Raw genomic sequence first — 17,062 nt, 5'->3', positions numbered from 1 at the left:
TCTCTGGGTGCTACTGTATTGGTAGTCCCCAGGGTACGGCTCAGGCAACGCAGTGGGCCCAAATTTCCTCCGATCTGCGGCAGTGGTGTAGTTTGGAGTGAATGGTTCCCATTGCTGGGAATCCTCCCACCGTCGTGTGTCTAGCGCGGTTTGCTTACCTGATCGGGTTGGCTTATATGGTTCAAGGTCATATTCCTGAGTGCGGGTCCAATTGGATCTTTGACCATAAGCCGGAGCATCTGAGTCGTACCCAAGTGAGTACTCTGCCAGCCCCCGCAGCAGATCAATTAAGTCAATATTTTCTTTTTAGCTGGGGAATAATGTAAATATAAAGCCATATGATTATTATTATGAGGACTAGTAGGCTACTGGATGTGTTGGTGAAAATGGTTTTACATTGGTCTCGATCTGGACTCTCTCTTGGCAACAACACTAACTTTATCTCTAAGTGATCACCATGACAACAGAACGACGACACCTACATGCTCATCGATGAGGTAACCGTCTCCTCGCGCCAGCCCGTTGGGTCGGTACCGGTCTCCCTCGCAGATGTCAAACCCCACGACCAGCAGCGCTTCCGGGAAAAGACCCACGTTGCCGATGTGGTCCGAGTGTCCGTGAGTCCCCACGACCACGTCCACGTCCCGCGGCTTCAGCCCGCGCTCCCGCAGCGCCGCGAGGAGGAAGTCCCGGTCCCACGGCCCCCCGGTGTCCACCAGCACGGTCCTGGGCCCGGTGACCAGGGTGATGGTCCCGTCGGCTCGGAACGCTCCGTCCGCCAGCGGCTCCTCGCAGTAGCCGGGCTTCAGGACGCACACGGAGTACGGGTCACCGGGGAAGTCCAGCTGGGTCTCTGAGAGCGGGACCAGCCGGACCGGGGGATCCGAGACCTCCTCGCTGTCTGTCCTCATCATGATGTAGATCTATGGATGTCAACAACAGTCCACATGCTGCTTTATCAGGCTGCAGGAGGAGCTGAGGACCGCAGCAGTATTTGTCCATATAATCAAAGACGGTTTATAAACCAAGACCTTTCATGACGAGTCAGCTTCCTGTATGCATGTCACGTGGGCTTCTGCACGGCCACGCCCCTTTAGAGAGACCAGAGGCAGCTTGGAGTGTATTGATTCCTATGGGACAATTTAATGTGAACACCGATTATTGTCGGGTCTTTCTCCCCACGGTCACTGAAGCAAATTTTGGACTCATTTTTCACAAGCCACATCTCTTCTGAACAGTTTGACACCAAAATGGTAATTTTCAGACGAAGAGATCCGGAGAAAATCCACTTTGTTCCAGACCTGTTTCCGTCTCTACGACACACTCTCGCGAGATTTGGCACCGATCTCCTAGGCAACGTCAAACAAACGGCCGCGAACTCCCGTGAAAATGATTTAAATTATTTTTGGCATGCTAAATATTACTGTTAGTAGTGTAAATATTTAATGTTATCATAAGAAAATATAAATATCTCACTTTCATCTACCTACAAATTGTATAAATCCACACACACGTTCACAGACGAGGTGGGGTGACGGTTGGCCACGCCCATTTAGAGAGACAGGAAGTGTATACCATTTCATATCATTGGAGCAGCCGCTCATGGAGTATCTTTCCATTTATTGAATATCTTTGATATAATGGTTGTGAATGGATACCAACATGTCAACAACAACAGACCACAGGCTGCAGGAGGAGCTGAGGACCGGAGCTCACACCGCCTCCTGCTGGACCGGAGACATCCAGTAGGTCCACACATTAGAGACAGTTTCTAGTACAGAAGTCAAATAATGACCAAGTTCATGTGTATTTACAATATCTAGATGGAAAATAATACATTTTATCCGTATACAACATGTAAATGTATTTTTGAACAACTTAAATAGTTTTGGCAGATGCAAAAATATTCTTATTGATATTATTCACTGTATTTGTATCATTGGTTTTTTTTATTATTATATTCAGTAGTGTATTCAGTATATTTTATTCTTTTCTAAAGTCTGACCAGGGACAAAGACTGCTAATTAGCTGAAGCTATATGTCCTATATGCATCCCACCCATTTTACCATTTTCTGGTAAAAAGCTAAAGCTAAAATATTTACATTCATTGTCTTAATGTGTGAATAAGTTTCACTCTCAATAAATGATATAAATATCCGTACCCATACAGACATATGACATACATCAAGGGTTTCAATAAGCCACATATCAGGGGATATAGGCTATTACTGTATTGTTATTACTACATATAGGCTACACATCCATCTGACGTATAGTGAGATAATTTTACAACATTTCGTTTCATTTATGTTAGTTTATTTTGTAATTGGACTCTGCATATTCATGAACATATAAACTTGTTGTAAATATGCCAGATTTAACTCTAGGGCTCATTTCCATAGGCCCAGGGTCAACAAATAAAATGTCAGTAAAACAAATATATGATTTACTTATTGTAAAATGTGTATTTGTCCTTGTATGTGAGATCATTTTATTTCAGAAATATTTAACAGGTATCACTCTTTGAAAATGTGACGCATATGTATAGTAACTCAGTGGTGTCCTAATTATTGACACCATTTAAAGTTTCTAATAATAAAGGACAGTACACGAAGTCTTCAAGTCCATGAATGCAATTTAATGGACACCTTTTTTTATTGCAAAATCAGCCTTGTGATTGACTAATACACATTACTTTTCATTGTAGTGAAATCAACAGTCAAATGTTGATGAATCATTGACATGGTTTGTTTAAGGCCTTTCTTGAAGGTGTCAAAGTAGCCGACTTAAAATCACAGATGATACAGCAGGAAACCACTGAAGCTGTTCCGATAGACACCAAAGTCATAAAGCACACAGCCTCCGTACATAGTCATATAGACCACACTTCCCTTTTCCATTTGGAGAATTAATGCATTTGAAAATGTAGCAGAACTGTCAGCCCGTTCATAATTTTGCAGGATTTTCCCATTATTATGGTAGAAGTTCAGGATCACCCGTGCGTCACGTATCTCGGTGTGGGCAGTAAACGTGAAGTAGTAGACTCCTTTAACTGGAGCAGTGAAGATACCTGGAACAGTAAAAAAAAAACCCCAGAGATCTCATCATCACTGTCCAATACTCAACATTGTCAGCTTATGTTATGAAACATGCGGTGATGTATACACTACCTGTATCTGGGTTATAAGCCCCACCAACATTGGTGGGTACACTATCGTAGACAAGTGTTGTTTCAGAGACGTATGGTCCAATTTTCCCTCTGGTAAAGAAACCAGCAGTGAATGCGTACTTCACATTTTCTGTAAAACACAACATGGCGACAAGATTCCCTTTTTAAAGATTGAAACTTGACTTTGTCAGGAACCTCTATTTAAACAAAATAAAACAAATCAAAAAAATTGCACAGAATTCTAAAATGCTCTGGTTAAAATTATGACATTTGTGGCGTTGGGTCAGTTTCAACCCGGTTATAACAATAAGAACCGTAACCAGGAGTAGAGAAACAAATGAGATGATAAGTAATTGTTTTTAATGTGTTTTACATCTGATTTAAGACACGGGTCAAAACCGACCCCAACATAACAGATGGTAGCAGAAAGCTGATACAAGACGAAGGTTAAAATATGGAATTTTTGGAATCTAAACAACAAAGTGCCGAATAAAACTTTTGCACAGTACTGTACCTGATTTCTCCTTCTCAAGAGCGGCCACTTTATCTTTCTGGATTTGAAGTTCAGCCTTCAGTTCGTCTCTCAGAGCTCTGAGCTCAGCCCAGATATCAGCGCTAACATTGTCAGCTCCTCCACTTTCTGCCTGAGCCCATGTCCCAGACAGACAGAGGAGCAACACCACCAGCACAGGACCCCCCATTGGAAAACCTCTAGAAACCCCTGCTAGGAAAATCAACTCAACAAGATTTAGTGTGGATGTAGCTACTCCCACTGATCACAGGAGCACAAACTCTGAAAGAAGGTGGCTGCTGCTACTGACCATCCAGTATTTATGAAGGTAGACTGATGCAATGTCCACAGCTGTGGGCGAATGACCTGATTCTCATTAGTATCATTATTTATCTTATTTAAACAGGTGATATCATGTTTATGGAGCTGGTCAGTGGCTGGACACTCAATCTGTTATGTAAAAGTTTTGTTTTTAAAGAAAGGCAAGGCAAGGCAAGGCATCTTTATTTATATAGCGCATTTCATACCAAGGCAACTCAATGTGCTTTACATAAAGACAAAACATTTAAAAAAAATAGAGTAGAATAGAGAATAGAGAATACTTTATTCATCCCTAGCAGGGAAATTCACGTTAGTCCAGTAGCTCATACAACAATGACAAAAAAGATGAACACAAAAATACATTTTAACAAATGTTATATAAAACGATTGCAGCAGGAACAAATGATCTCTTAAATCTTTAAATCAGTGAAGCATAAAACAGAATAAAAACAAACAAAACACTAAAAACAGAGTTAAAAGCAAGAGCAAATAAAAGTAAAATATAAAGTTTTAAGTTCTCAGCTATAAGCACGTGAAAAGAGAAATGTTTTTAACCTGGATTTAAAAGTGCTCACAGTTGGGGCTGATTTCAGTTCTGCTGGTATTTTGTTCCACTTGTGTGCAGCATAGCAGCTAAATGCTGCTTCACCATGTCTGGTCTGAACTCTGAGCTCCACTATCTGACCTGAGTCAGTAGATCTCAGAGCTCTACTGGTTTATACTCTACTAACATGTCATTCATGTATTCTGGACCTAAACCATTCAGTGATTTGTAAACCAGTAGCAGAACTTTAAAATCTATTCTGTAGCTGAGTGGGAGCCAATGTAGGGTCTTAAGAACCGGGGTGATGTGATCTGATCTCTTTGTTCTGGTTAAAACTCGAGCTGCAGCGTTCTGAATGAGCTGCAGCTGTTTCATAGTAGTAGTAGTAATTTATTTGTCCCCGTAGGGAAATTGAGTGGGCGCTACCAACACACAGCTGGGAGGGGGGGTGGTCGCACACTCAACAAACTAATTAAATTAAACAAATCAGAAATAACAAGAGACAAATGCGGTGACAACTGGGGTTCTTAAAAGGAGAATATATGTCACATATATATATTTAAAAATAAGTCACATAATAAAAGAACACCAAATTATTTGGGGGGGCTTAAGAATATTTTAGGGGGGCTTCAGCCCCCCTAAAATAAGCCTAATGACGCCACTGAGCTGTTTGATACTTTTTTGGGGGAGACCAGTCAGAAGAGCGTTACAGTAGTCTAGTCTACTGGAGATAAAAGCATGAATCAGCTTCTCCTGATCAGTTTAGGACATAAAACCCTTAATTCTGGATATGTTCTTAAATTGATAAAAGGCTGATTTGGTGACTGATTTGATATGGCTGTTGAAGGTCAGATCTGAGTCTATCAGCACGCCAAGGTTTTGGACTGGGTCTTTAGTTTCTAAAGACAGTGACTCAAGGTGTTTACTGACAGCAACCCTCTTCTCTTTGTTTCCAAAAACAATGACCTCAGTTTTTTCTTGATTTAAAGCAGAAGTAAGTGGTCCAGTCGCTTTCGCTAATGCTGCGTTCCAGGCAGGCTTTTGAAATCGTAAATTACAGCTTCAAGTCACAACTTACGACTTTGTAGCGTTCCAGGCAACCCACTCGTGTTTTTCCGACCTGTTTTACCGGTGAAAGTCACTATAACGGCCACTCGTAACTTCCGACCGGTGAACTCGTACCAGATCGAACTGGTACCACTTCACGGTCGGAAAAATACGAGTTTCCTTGAACGCACCATAACAGTCCTCGTCCCTACGTCGCCACATTCACGGCGTCCCTTGGCTGCACACACAGCCCTGCATGCCGTTCTCTCTCCTCATTGGATAAAAACTGTAGGATACGATAAATGTTTTCTCCTCGGCTCAGAGCAGAGCAGAGGGACTGAGAGACCCGTGTTTCAGACCAAACACTCTATAGAAGTGATTGCTGTCAGAAGATATAACTATTTAAGACTTATATTAACACAAATATATCACTTACTTCTGCTTTAACTGAAGGAAATTTTGGCTCATCCAATTTTTGACTTGCTCTAAACAGTGACATAATGACTCTATTGGACTGCAGTCATCTGGAGACAGTGCGAGATATATCTGTGTGTCATCTGCATAACTATGATAGTTGACATTAGAGTTCTGTAGAATTTGACCCAAAGGCAGCATATACAGGTGAAACAGAAGGGGTCCAAGGACTGACCCCTGAGGAACTCCACATGTCATAGCCACTCGATCGGATTGATAACTACCAATGGTCACAAAATAACTCCGTTCCTCTAAGTAGGACCTGAACCATTTTAGGACTGTCCCGCTGAGTCCTGCCCAGGTTTCCAACCTGTCCAGCAGTATACTGTGATCCACAGTGTCAAACGCAGCACTGAGATCCAACAGGACCAGAACTGACACCTTGCCTGAGTCAGTGTTCAACCTTATGTCATTTAACACTCTAATAAGAGCTGTTTCTGTACTGTGGTGAGGTCGGAAGCCTGATTGAAATTTGTCAAAGAGTCCACTGGAGTTCAAGAAGTTGCTGAGTTGATTAAAAACCACTTTCTCAACGATCTTGGCTATAAAGGGAAAATTTGAGTTGGGTCTGTAATTGGTTAAAATGGTAGTATCCAATGTTCTCTCTTTTAAGAGTGGCTTGATGGCAGCTACTTTCAGGGGTTTAGGAAACGTGCCTGATTGAAGTGAGCAATTTATTATTTGCTGCAGATCTGTTTGGACAGAGCTTATAATAGTTTTAAAAAAGTCAGATGGTATTGTGTCAAGACAACATGTCGATGTTTTAAGATGCTGAACTGTTTCTTCTAAGGTTTTTTGGTCTCCCTGTATTATTAAACTCTGACATTACAGTTGATTTATTCCTAGGTGATTTTAGGGATTGCATCATTGTATTATTTTGCTGATTTGTGTTGATATTTAGCCTTATAGATTTGATTTTTTCATTGAAAAAGTAAGCAAATTCATTGCTTTTTTCTGTGGAAAAGAGTTCTGAAGCTATCTCTTTTGGAGGGGTTGTAAGCTTATCAACCATAGCAAAGGGACAAATTAGAAATACAAAAATGTCATGAGAACCTGTCAAATGACATCCTAAATATCAGTAGTGATATAATAAAATCCTCATTTCTTTATTCTTTATGTTAAATCAAACCAGTAAAACAACTTTTCACTTGTTCAAATGGGCTATTGGTCAGTTGGGAGGACTTCTCACCACTTTTTCTTTTTTTCTTTTTCTTTTTTCAAACACAGTAAAGTGACTGGTCAGCCCGTCACCTTGTCATCAGGCTCCTCCATATGAATTATTGAGGGTTGTGTGAGACAGAGCTTGTATTTATACACACTCTAATACTCAGTGTTAATTACTTTCTTTCTTTTTTTTTTTTTAGAATTAATTCATATTTTATAGTTTCTGATAATAAAGGACAGGAAGTCATTAGGTATGAATGCAATTTAATGGACACCTTTATATTGCAAAATAAGCCTTGTGATTGACTAATACACATTACTTTTCATTGTAGTGAAATCAACAGCCAAATGTTAATGAATCATTGACACGGTTTGTTTAAGGCCTTTCTTGAAGGTGTCAAAGTAGCCGACTTAAAATCACAGACGATACAGCAGGAAACCACTGAAGCTGTTCCGGTAGTCTTTAAAATCATAAAGCACAAAGTTTGGGGCGAGGGTCATATAGACCACACTTCCCTTTTCCATCTGGAGAATTAATGCATTTGCAAGTGAAGCAGGGCTACCATACTCAAAATTACCCAGGACTTTCTGATTGTTATGGTATAAGTAGACTCCCACCCATTTTCTACTTTCGGTTTCGGTGTAGGCAGTAAATCTGATGTAGTAGACTCCTTTAACTGGAGCAGTGAAGATACCTGGAACAGTAAAGAAGCAGAGATCTCATCATCACTGTCCAATACTCAACATTGTCAGTTTATGTTATGAAGCATGTGGTGATGTATACACTACCTGTATGTGGGTTATAAGCCCCACCAACATTGGTGAGTACTTTTCCGTAGACAAGAGTTTTTACAGTATTGTACGGTCCAATACGTCCTGAGAGATCCAAACCAGCAGTGAATGCGTACTTCACATTTTCTGTAAAACACAACATGACAATAATATTAAAAGATCGAAACATTAAGTTTCGTCTCCACAATTCTTTATTGATTAAAATGCATTTCTTCTTTAAGAAGGATTGTCTGTAAAATATGTCAAATATGTATTAGGATGGTCTTGTCATGGCCCTTGGTCTACCGCCATTTAGTGGCTCGGTTTTCTGTTCTGTTTTGTTATTGGACTCTTAGGGCCTGTCCCAATATGCACACTCGATCACACTTACACACTTGGGCACTTGGCGTGCGCGTTCATGGGCCTAGTGTCAGTGCGCAAGTGTGTCCCATTTCTCCAACGACCAGAAGTGCAGCGCGCTTGATTTGCACTTTACCCACACTTATGGTAAGACCGCATCCGAGCGGTCTTTGGCCAAGTATAAATCCCACAATGCACCACGGTGAAGTCCGCCGTCACCCAGAGCCACAAGTCACGTTTAGGAAATGCGATTGAATTAATCTCAATAAAATGAAATTAACTTTCTATCTAATAATTATGACCTTTTAATGTCATATTTTATATTCATCATGCTCTGTTCATGTTCGTTTTTCTTGTTTGTCTTATTTACTTACGGAGTTGGGCTTACACATTTATGATTTGAATCTTGCGCATAGAGACACTTTAGGAGTAGATGAGACTGATCCAGCAGCACCGTTTATTAAAACTGTTGCTGTGTGTGTGTGTGTGTGTAGTAGTTGTGCTAGTGTGCTGTGCGCAACGGCACAGGCTGCACTTGTCAAGTGTGTCCCGATTGCTTTTAAATCTCCCCCCCACACGCTTGGCCACCAAAACGTCACCAAAGTGTGTGCGTAACCAAGCGCACTGAGCCAAGTGTGGAGAAATGGGACAGCCCCTTAGTTTCTGTGTTCCCCTGTTTAGTTTAGTTCCTGTTTTATTTTGAAGTTCTGTGTTGTGTCATGGTCTGTGTCTTGTCCTAGTTTCCTGTTTTATTTTGAAGTCCTTGTCTTGTCTTCCTGTGTTTTCCCTCCTCAGTCTCCTTGCACACCTGTCCTGCGTTTCACATCGTCAGCCCTGCTCCTTGTGTGTCTCCACCAATCAGGTTTCTTTGCCCTCCTGTCTCCTCACCTGTTGCTTGTTGGTTTGATTAGTTCTGTTGTATTTAGTCTCAAATTTCTATCAGTTCCGTGTTGGATTATGTATTTAGTCTCATGTTTCTTTGAGTTCCGTGTTGGATTATGTATTTAGTCTCATGTTTCTATCAGTTCCGTGTTGGATTATTGTTTGTCGTCATGGTGTTCTGTTCTCCTGGCTGTTGTACCAATTAAAACCTTAGTTTGCAAGAAATCTGCCTGTACGCTCCTGCATTTGGGTCCTTCCTCCTACAACCCTGACAGGTCTTCAGTCATTGGACTCCACTACATGTACTTCTGTTTTGGTTTTCATCAATATTCCTGCAAATGTCGTCTGGATCTCATCCAGTTTGTTTTTAGAAACATCCAGTACTTCACTTCCTTCTGATCAGTTGTCACTCTAGAAACCAGTTCTATCACTTGGACTAGAAACGCATGAAAACGAATAGTTTAATGAATTGCTTTTCTTAGATTTTTATATACTAACAATAGGATTTTTATGACTTACCATTAGTCAGTTCCTCCACTTTTGTCTTCTGGAGCTCCAGTTCAGTTTTCGTTTCTTCCAGCTCTTCTGTAGTTGCTGTCAGTTTGTTTTCAGTTGCTGTCAGTCTGAAACTGATCTCTGAAATATCATAGAGTTTGAGGATTAATATTAATGGATTTTTTTTTGTTTAAGCAGGATTGTCTGTAGTTGAAATATGTATTAGGATGTGGTCTTCAGTTCACTGCATGTACTTCTGGTTTTGTTTTTAAATATTCCTGCAGATGCCGTCTGGATCTCATCCAGTTTGTTCTAGAAACATCCAGTTTTTCCCCATAACTTAATTGTCACTTTCTTCAGAACAGTTCTCATTTTTGAAACCAGTTCTATCACTTGGACTAAAAAAAAGCATGAAAACAATAGTTTAATGAATTACTCTTCTTCTCTCCACTTTTGTCTTCTGGAGCTGCAGTTCAGTTTTCGTTGCTTCCAGCTCTGCTGTAGTTGTTGTCAGTCTGAGACTGATCTCTGTATCATATGAAGTTCTTTGAAATAACACTGTTGAAATTATTAAAATCTTCATTTATAACACTTGTCTGGCTGGTGGTTATTGTGTGTTTCTATTGATTTGACTAAAATCCAACAGTCCTCTGTTGCAGGACTAAGATAAGATAGGGATAAGAACAATCATGAGAGTTAAAACTGAACTCACAAAGGCAAAACCAACCTTTTCATAGATAAGGAAGCCTAACAACGTGACCAAGAGTTGAGAAACAAATGGGATGATAAATAATTGTTTTTAGTGTATTTTACAGCTGATTTAAGTCTCTGGTCAAAACTGACACCAACACAAAAGATGATAGCAGAAAGCTGACATAAGACGAAGGTTAAAATATGGAATTTTTGGAATCTAAAGTGCCTAAAACTTTGGCATAGTACTGTACCTGATTTCTCCTTCTCAAGAACGGCCACTTTATCTGTCAGTTCAGCCTTGGTGGACTTCAGTTCGTCTCTGAGAGCTCTGAGTTCAGCCCAGATATCAGCGCTAACATTGTCAGCTCCTCCACTTTCTGCCTGAGCCCATGTCCCAGACAGACAGAGGAGCAACACAGGACCCTCCATTGGAAAACCTCTAGAAACCCCTGCTAGGAAAATCAACTCAACAAGATTTAGTGTGGATGTAGCTACTCCCACTGATCACAGGAGCACAAACTCTGAAAGAAGGTGGCTGCTACTGACCATCCAGTATTTATGAAGGTAGACTGATGCAATGTCCACAGCTGTGGGCAAATAGCCCAACCTTATTTAAATAGGTGATATCATGTGTCAGTTGCAGTGTGTTATGCAAAAGTTTTTTTTTTGCTCAGAGAAAGGGACAAGTTAGAAATACCAAAATGTCATGAGAACATGTGGGTCAAATGACATCCTAAATATCGTAGTAATGATATAATAAAATCCTTTTTGTTATTCTTTATGCAAAATCAACCCAGTAAAACAACTTTTCACTTGGTTAAATGGGTTATTGGTCAGTTGGGAGGACTTCTCCCCACTTTTTCTTTTTTCATATTCAAGGTAAGGGCTCAAGACCATGCAAGTGTTTATTTATACACACTCTAATGCTTTGTGTTAATGACATTTTTTAGAATTACTACGTATTCTATAGTTTCTGATAATAAAGGACAGGAAGTCATTAGGTATGAATGCAATTTAATGGACACCTTTGTATTGCAAAATAAGCCTGTGATTGACTAATACAGCCTTTCTCAAAGTGGGTGCCGCGGCACCCTGGGGTGCCGTCTGACTACGTCAAGGGTGCCGTGAAAAAAATACCTCTTCTGACATTTCATAGAATACATTCTCTTTACATATATGCAAAGGGGCCGTGTCCACTGTACGCCCTTTTAGCGCTCTGGGCGTCTACTTTCCATTCAGATCCTATGGAGCTCGGAAAAAAGCTCTCGGCGCTTCCTTTTTTTGTCGCGGTGCTCAGAGCGCTCAGAGTTTAAATATGTTCAACTTTTGGAACAGCGCCGCGCTTGTCAAGTGGCTCGGACGTGAGGCGGCTCGTTTCAGCAGCGTTCAGAGAGAGAGAGAGAGAGAGAGAGAGAGAGAGACCGCTCCGTGGACGGCCGTTGGTCACGGCGCTCAGAGCAGTAGGGGCCGTGTCCACCGGACACCTGACGCTATGAAAAAAAATGCGTAGCACCAGGCTCACGTCTCACATTGATGGTGAGTCACAGCCCCTCCTCTCTCCAGTGGATCTGTGTCCGCTCTGTTCCCACTCCGGTGCGTTTGATGTATAAAAACACTCTGCAGTAGCCTACACACGGTGGAAACTCTCTGATTGTTCCAAACGGAGTCAGACCAGAGCGGAGACGCCGGATATTCATGTGAACGCGTGCCTGCGCTGCGCACATGTAGACCTTTCTCTTTTCCTCTCACATTGCGGATTATTGTGTGAGTGTGCATGTGTGTGCACATGTAGGCTACAGAGGTAGGCTACCTATGCATAAATACTGTAATACTGTCCCGTCTAAATAAACAGGACATTTACATTTAGGCTATGCAGTGTCATTTTGAATTACATTTTACACAGGGGTGCCGTGAGATTTTATGCACTTTTGAAAGGTGCCCTGAAAAAAGTTTGAGAAACACTGGACTAATACACATTACTTTTCATTGTAGTGACATCAACTGTCAAATGTTGATGAATCATTGACATGGTTTGTTTAAGGCCTTTCTTGAAGGTGTCAAAGTAGCCGACTTCAAATCACAGACGATACAGCAGGAAACCACTGAAGGTGGTCCGATAGAGATTATCATCATAAAGGAAACAGCCTGGGTGGACAGTCATATAGACAACACTTCCCTTTTCTATCTGGAGAGTTACTGCATTTGCATATGAAGCCTGAGAGTTACTGATCTCATGATTATGCAGGACCCACTGATTATTATGGTATATGTTGACTCCCACGCATCCTCCATTTTGGTTGTTGAAGGCAGTATGTCTGAAGTAGTAGACTCCTTTAACTGGAGCAGTGAAGATACCTGGAACAGTAAAGAAGCAGAGATCTCATTATCACTGTCCAATACTCAACATTGTCAGTTTATGTTATGAAGCATGTGGTGATGTCTACACTACCTGTATGTGGGTTATAAGCCCCACCAACATTGGTGAGTACTTTTCCGTAGACAAGTGTTGTTTCAGAATCATATCCAACATGCCCTGTGCCCTCGAAACCAGCAGTGAATGCGTACTTCACATTTTCTGTAAAACACAACATGGAGACAAGATTCCCTTTTAAAAGATTGAAACAACAAGTGTCATGTCCACAATTCTTTTTTGATTAATGCATTTTTTGTTTAAGCAGGATAGTCTGTAGTTAAAATATGTATTAGGATGTGATCTTCTGTCCACTGTATGTACTTCTCGTTTTTTATCAATATTCCTGCAGATTTGTTCTTAGAAACATCCCATTTTTTCACATTACTTCACTTCCTTCTGATCAGTTCTTACTCTAGAAACCAGTTCTATCACTTGCACTAGAAAAACAATATTGCTCTTCTTGGATTTTTTATAGTAATGAGATTTTTTATGACTTACCATTCATCAGTTCCTCCACTTTTGTCTTCTGGAGCTCCAGTTCAGATTTTGTTGCTTCCAGCTCTACTGTAATTTCTGTCACCTTGTTACTGATCTCTGAAATATCATAGAGGCTGAGGATGAAGTTCTTTGAAAGTAGCATTTCATGACTTATTTTTGACAATTTCTGGAATCTAAACAACAAAGTGCCTAATAAAACTTTTGCACAGTACTGTACCTGATTTCTCCTTCTCAAGAACGGCCACTTTATCTTTCTGGGTTTGAAGTTCAGCCTTGGTAAACTTCAGTTCCACCTTCTGCTCCACCACCGTGTCTCTCAGAGCTCTGAGCTCAGCCCAGATATCAGCGCTAACATTGTCAGCTCCTCCACTTTCTGCCTGAGCCCATGTCCCAGACAGACAGAGGAGCAACACCACCAGCACAGGACCCCCCATTGGAAAACCTCTAGAAACCCCTGCTAGGAAAATCAACTCAACAAGATTTAGTGTGGATGTAGCTACTCCCACTGATCACAGGAGCACAAACTCTGAAAGAAGGTGGCTGCTACTGACCATCCAGTATTTATGAAGGTAGACTGATGCAATGTCCACAGCTGTGGGCAAATGGCCTGATTCTCATTAGTATCATTATTTATCTTATTTAAACAGGTGATATCATGTTTATGGAGCTGGTCAGTGGCTGGACACTCAATGTGCTATGTTCTTTTGCTCAGAGAAAGGGACAAGTTAGAAATGCCAAAATATCATGAGAACATGTGGGTCAAATGACATCCTAAATATCAGTAATGATATAATAAAATCATCTTTTTGTTATTCTTTGTGAAATCAACCCAGTAAAACAACTTTTCACTTGGTTCAATTGGTTATTGGTCAGTTGGGAGGACTTCTCTCCATTTTTTTTTATTTTTTCTATTCTGTTGTTGTTGTTGTTGTTGTTGTAATATTCAAGGTAAGGGCTCAAGATCATGCAAGTGTGTTTTTCAATCATTTGTAATTTGTTCAAAACAAACACAGTAAAGTGACTGGTCAGTCCGTCACCTTGTCATCAGGCTCCTATGAATTATTGAGGGTTGTGTGAGACAGAGCCTGTATTTATACACTCTAATGCTCAGTGTTAATGACCTTTTTATTGCAGTTAATATTTTATAGTTTCTGATAATAAAAAGTACATGAAGTCATACAAATCCAATTTAATGGATAACTTTATATTGAAAAATAAGCGTTATTGACTAATACACATTACTTTTCATTGTAGTGAAATCAACAGTCAAATGTTGATGAATCATTGACATGGTTTGTTTCTTGAAGGTGTCAAAGTAGCCGACTTAAAATCACAGACGATGCAGCAGGAAACCACTGAAGCTGGTCAGATAGACATCAGAATCATAAACCACACAGCCTGACTGCAAAGCCATATAGATCACACTTCCCTTTTCCATCTGGAGAATTAATGCATTTGCAATTGAAGATTCAGGGTTACTGATATCAAAACTTTGCAGGACCCACTGATCATTATGGTATAATTTGACTCCCACGCATTTTCCATTTTGGTTGTTGAAGGCAGTATGTCTGAAGTAGTAGACTCCTTTAACTGGAGCAGTGAAGATACCTGGAACAGTAAAGAACCAGAGATCTCATCATCACTGTCCAATACTCAACATTGTCAGTTTATGTTATGAAGCATGTGGTGATGTATACACTACCTGTATGTGGGTTATAAGCCCCACCAACATTGGTGAGTACTCTATCGTAGACAAGAGTTTTGTCAGTACCGTATGGTCCAATATACACTGTGCCCTCTAAACCAGCAGTGAATGTGTACTTCACATTTTCTGTAAAACACAACATGGAAACAATATTCTCTTTTTAAAGATTTAAACAACAAGTGTCATGTCCACAATTCTTTATTGATTAATGTATTTTTTGTTAAAGCAGGGTTGTCTGTCAAATATGTAAAATATGTATGAGGATGGTCTTCAGTCATTGGACTCCACTACATTTGACAACATGTACTTCTGATTTGTTTTTGTTTTTATCAATATTCCTGCAAATGTCTTCTAGATCTCATCCAGTTTGTTCTTAGAAACATCCAGTCCTTCACTTCCTTCTGATCAGTTGTTACTCTAGAAACCAGTTCTATCACTTGGACTAGAACAACATGAAAACCAATAGTTTAATTCATTGCTCTGCTTAGATTTTTCCTACTAATAATGGGATTTTTATGACTTACCATTCATCAGTTCCTCCACTTTTGTCTTCTGGAGCTCCAGTTCAGTTTTCGTTGCTTCCAGCTCTGCTGTAGTTGCTGTCACCTTGTTTTCAGTCGCTGTCAGTCTGAGGCTGATCTCTGAAATATCATAGAGGCTGAGGATGAAGATTAATGCAGTTTGTTCTTATGGAAACATCCAGTTTTTCCCATAATTTGTCACTTCCTTCCAAACAAGTTCTATCACTTGGACTAGAAAATCATGAAAACCAATAGTTTAATGAAATACTCTGCTTAGATTTTTAATGGGATTTTTATTACTTACCATCAGTTCTTACAATCAGTTCCTCCACTTTTGTCTTCTGCAGCTCCAGTTCAGTTTTCGTTGCTTCCAGATCTGCTGTAGTTGCTGTCACCTTGTTACTGATCTCTGAAATATCATAGAGGATGAAGTTCTTTGAAATAGCACACTCATTATAATACTTTTCTGGCTGGTTATTGTTTGTTGATTTGACTACAATCCAACAGTCCTCTGTTGAAGGACTTGTTTTTCTTGTGAATTAATTAATTATACTTCTTTGATTTTTAATGGGATTTTTATGACTTACCATTCATCAGTTCCTCCACTTTTGTCTTCTGCAGCTCCAGTTCAGTTTTCGTTGCTTCCAGCTCTGCTGTAGTTGCTGTCACCTTGTTTTCAGTTGCTGTCAGTCTGCAGCTGATCTCTGAAATATCATAGAGGATGAAGTTCTTTGAAATAACACTGTTGAAAGTAACAACTTCTTCTTCATTATAATACTTTTCTAGCTGGTTATTGTGTTCCTGTTGATTTGACTACAATCTAACAGTCCTCTGTTGCAGGACTCAGTGTTCTTCTTGTGAATTAAAATAGTTAAATTTTTGACAATTTCTGGAATCTGAACAACAAAGTGCCTAATAAAACTTTAGCACAGTACTGTACCTGATTTCTCCTTCTCAAGAACGGCCACTTTATCTTTCTGGGTTTGAAGTTCAGCCTTGGTAAACTTCAGTTCCACCTTCTGCTCCACCACCATGTCTCTCAGAGCTCTGAGCTCAGCCCAGATATCAGCGCTAACATTGTCAGCTCCTCCACTTTCTGCCTGAGCCCATGTCCCAGACAGACAGAGGAGCAACACCACCAGCACAGGACCCCCCATTGGAAAACCTCTAGAAACCCCTGCTAGGAAAATCAACTCAACAAGATTTAGTGTGGATGTAGCTACTCCCACTGATCACAGGAGCACAAACTCTGAAAGAAGGTGGCTGCTACTGACCATCCAGTATTTATGAAGGTAGACTGATGCAATGTCCACAGCTGTGGGCAAATGGCCTGATTCTCATTAGTATCATTATTTATCTTATTTAAACAGGTGATATCATGTTTATGCAGCTTGTCAGTGCTGGACAAATTTGTGTTATGTAAAAGTTGTTGTTGTTTTTTGGGGAGTTTTCTTGCTCAGAGTAAGGGACAAGTTAGAAATACCATAATGGCA

General features: G+C 40.3%; 1 protein-coding gene and 2 long non-coding RNA genes across 5 annotated transcripts in view; all 3 read right to left on the bottom strand.

Moving 5' to 3' along the window:
- Positions 1 to 17,062, bottom strand: part of LOC146960993 (uncharacterized) — a 50,080-nt gene that overhangs the window by 16,902 nt on the left and 16,116 nt on the right. The gene's annotated exons all lie outside the window — the stretch shown is intronic.
- On the bottom strand, positions 453 to 934 carry LOC146960995 (metallo-beta-lactamase domain-containing protein 1-like). Its single transcript, XM_085771866.1, has one exon. It carries the CDS (start codon positions 912 to 914, stop codon positions 453 to 455), a length of 462 nt encoding a protein of 153 aa, XP_085627992.1. The 5' UTR covers positions 915 to 934.
- On the bottom strand, positions 2,720 to 16,783 carry LOC146960994 (uncharacterized). 2 transcript variants are annotated; one of them, XR_015035316.1, is made up of 3 exons: positions 16,510 to 16,783; positions 3,172 to 3,300; positions 2,720 to 3,071 (listed from the first exon to the last, which is right to left on the bottom strand). It is a non-coding gene; the product is annotated as an uncharacterized LOC146960994 (long non-coding RNA). The 2 variants fall into 2 exon arrangements; XR_015035315.1 differs by lacking the exon at positions 16,510 to 16,783 and adding an exon at positions 13,561 to 13,865.

This window comes from Trachurus japonicus, unplaced genomic scaffold (assembly GCF_045865225.1).
Source record: "Trachurus japonicus isolate A0001 unplaced genomic scaffold, Traja_1.0 AP029687.1".
Taxonomy (NCBI): Eukaryota; Metazoa; Chordata; class Actinopteri; order Carangiformes; family Carangidae; genus Trachurus; species Trachurus japonicus.
Note: the sequence above shows the minus strand (reverse complement) of the source record. Positions and strands in the feature narration are given on the sequence as shown.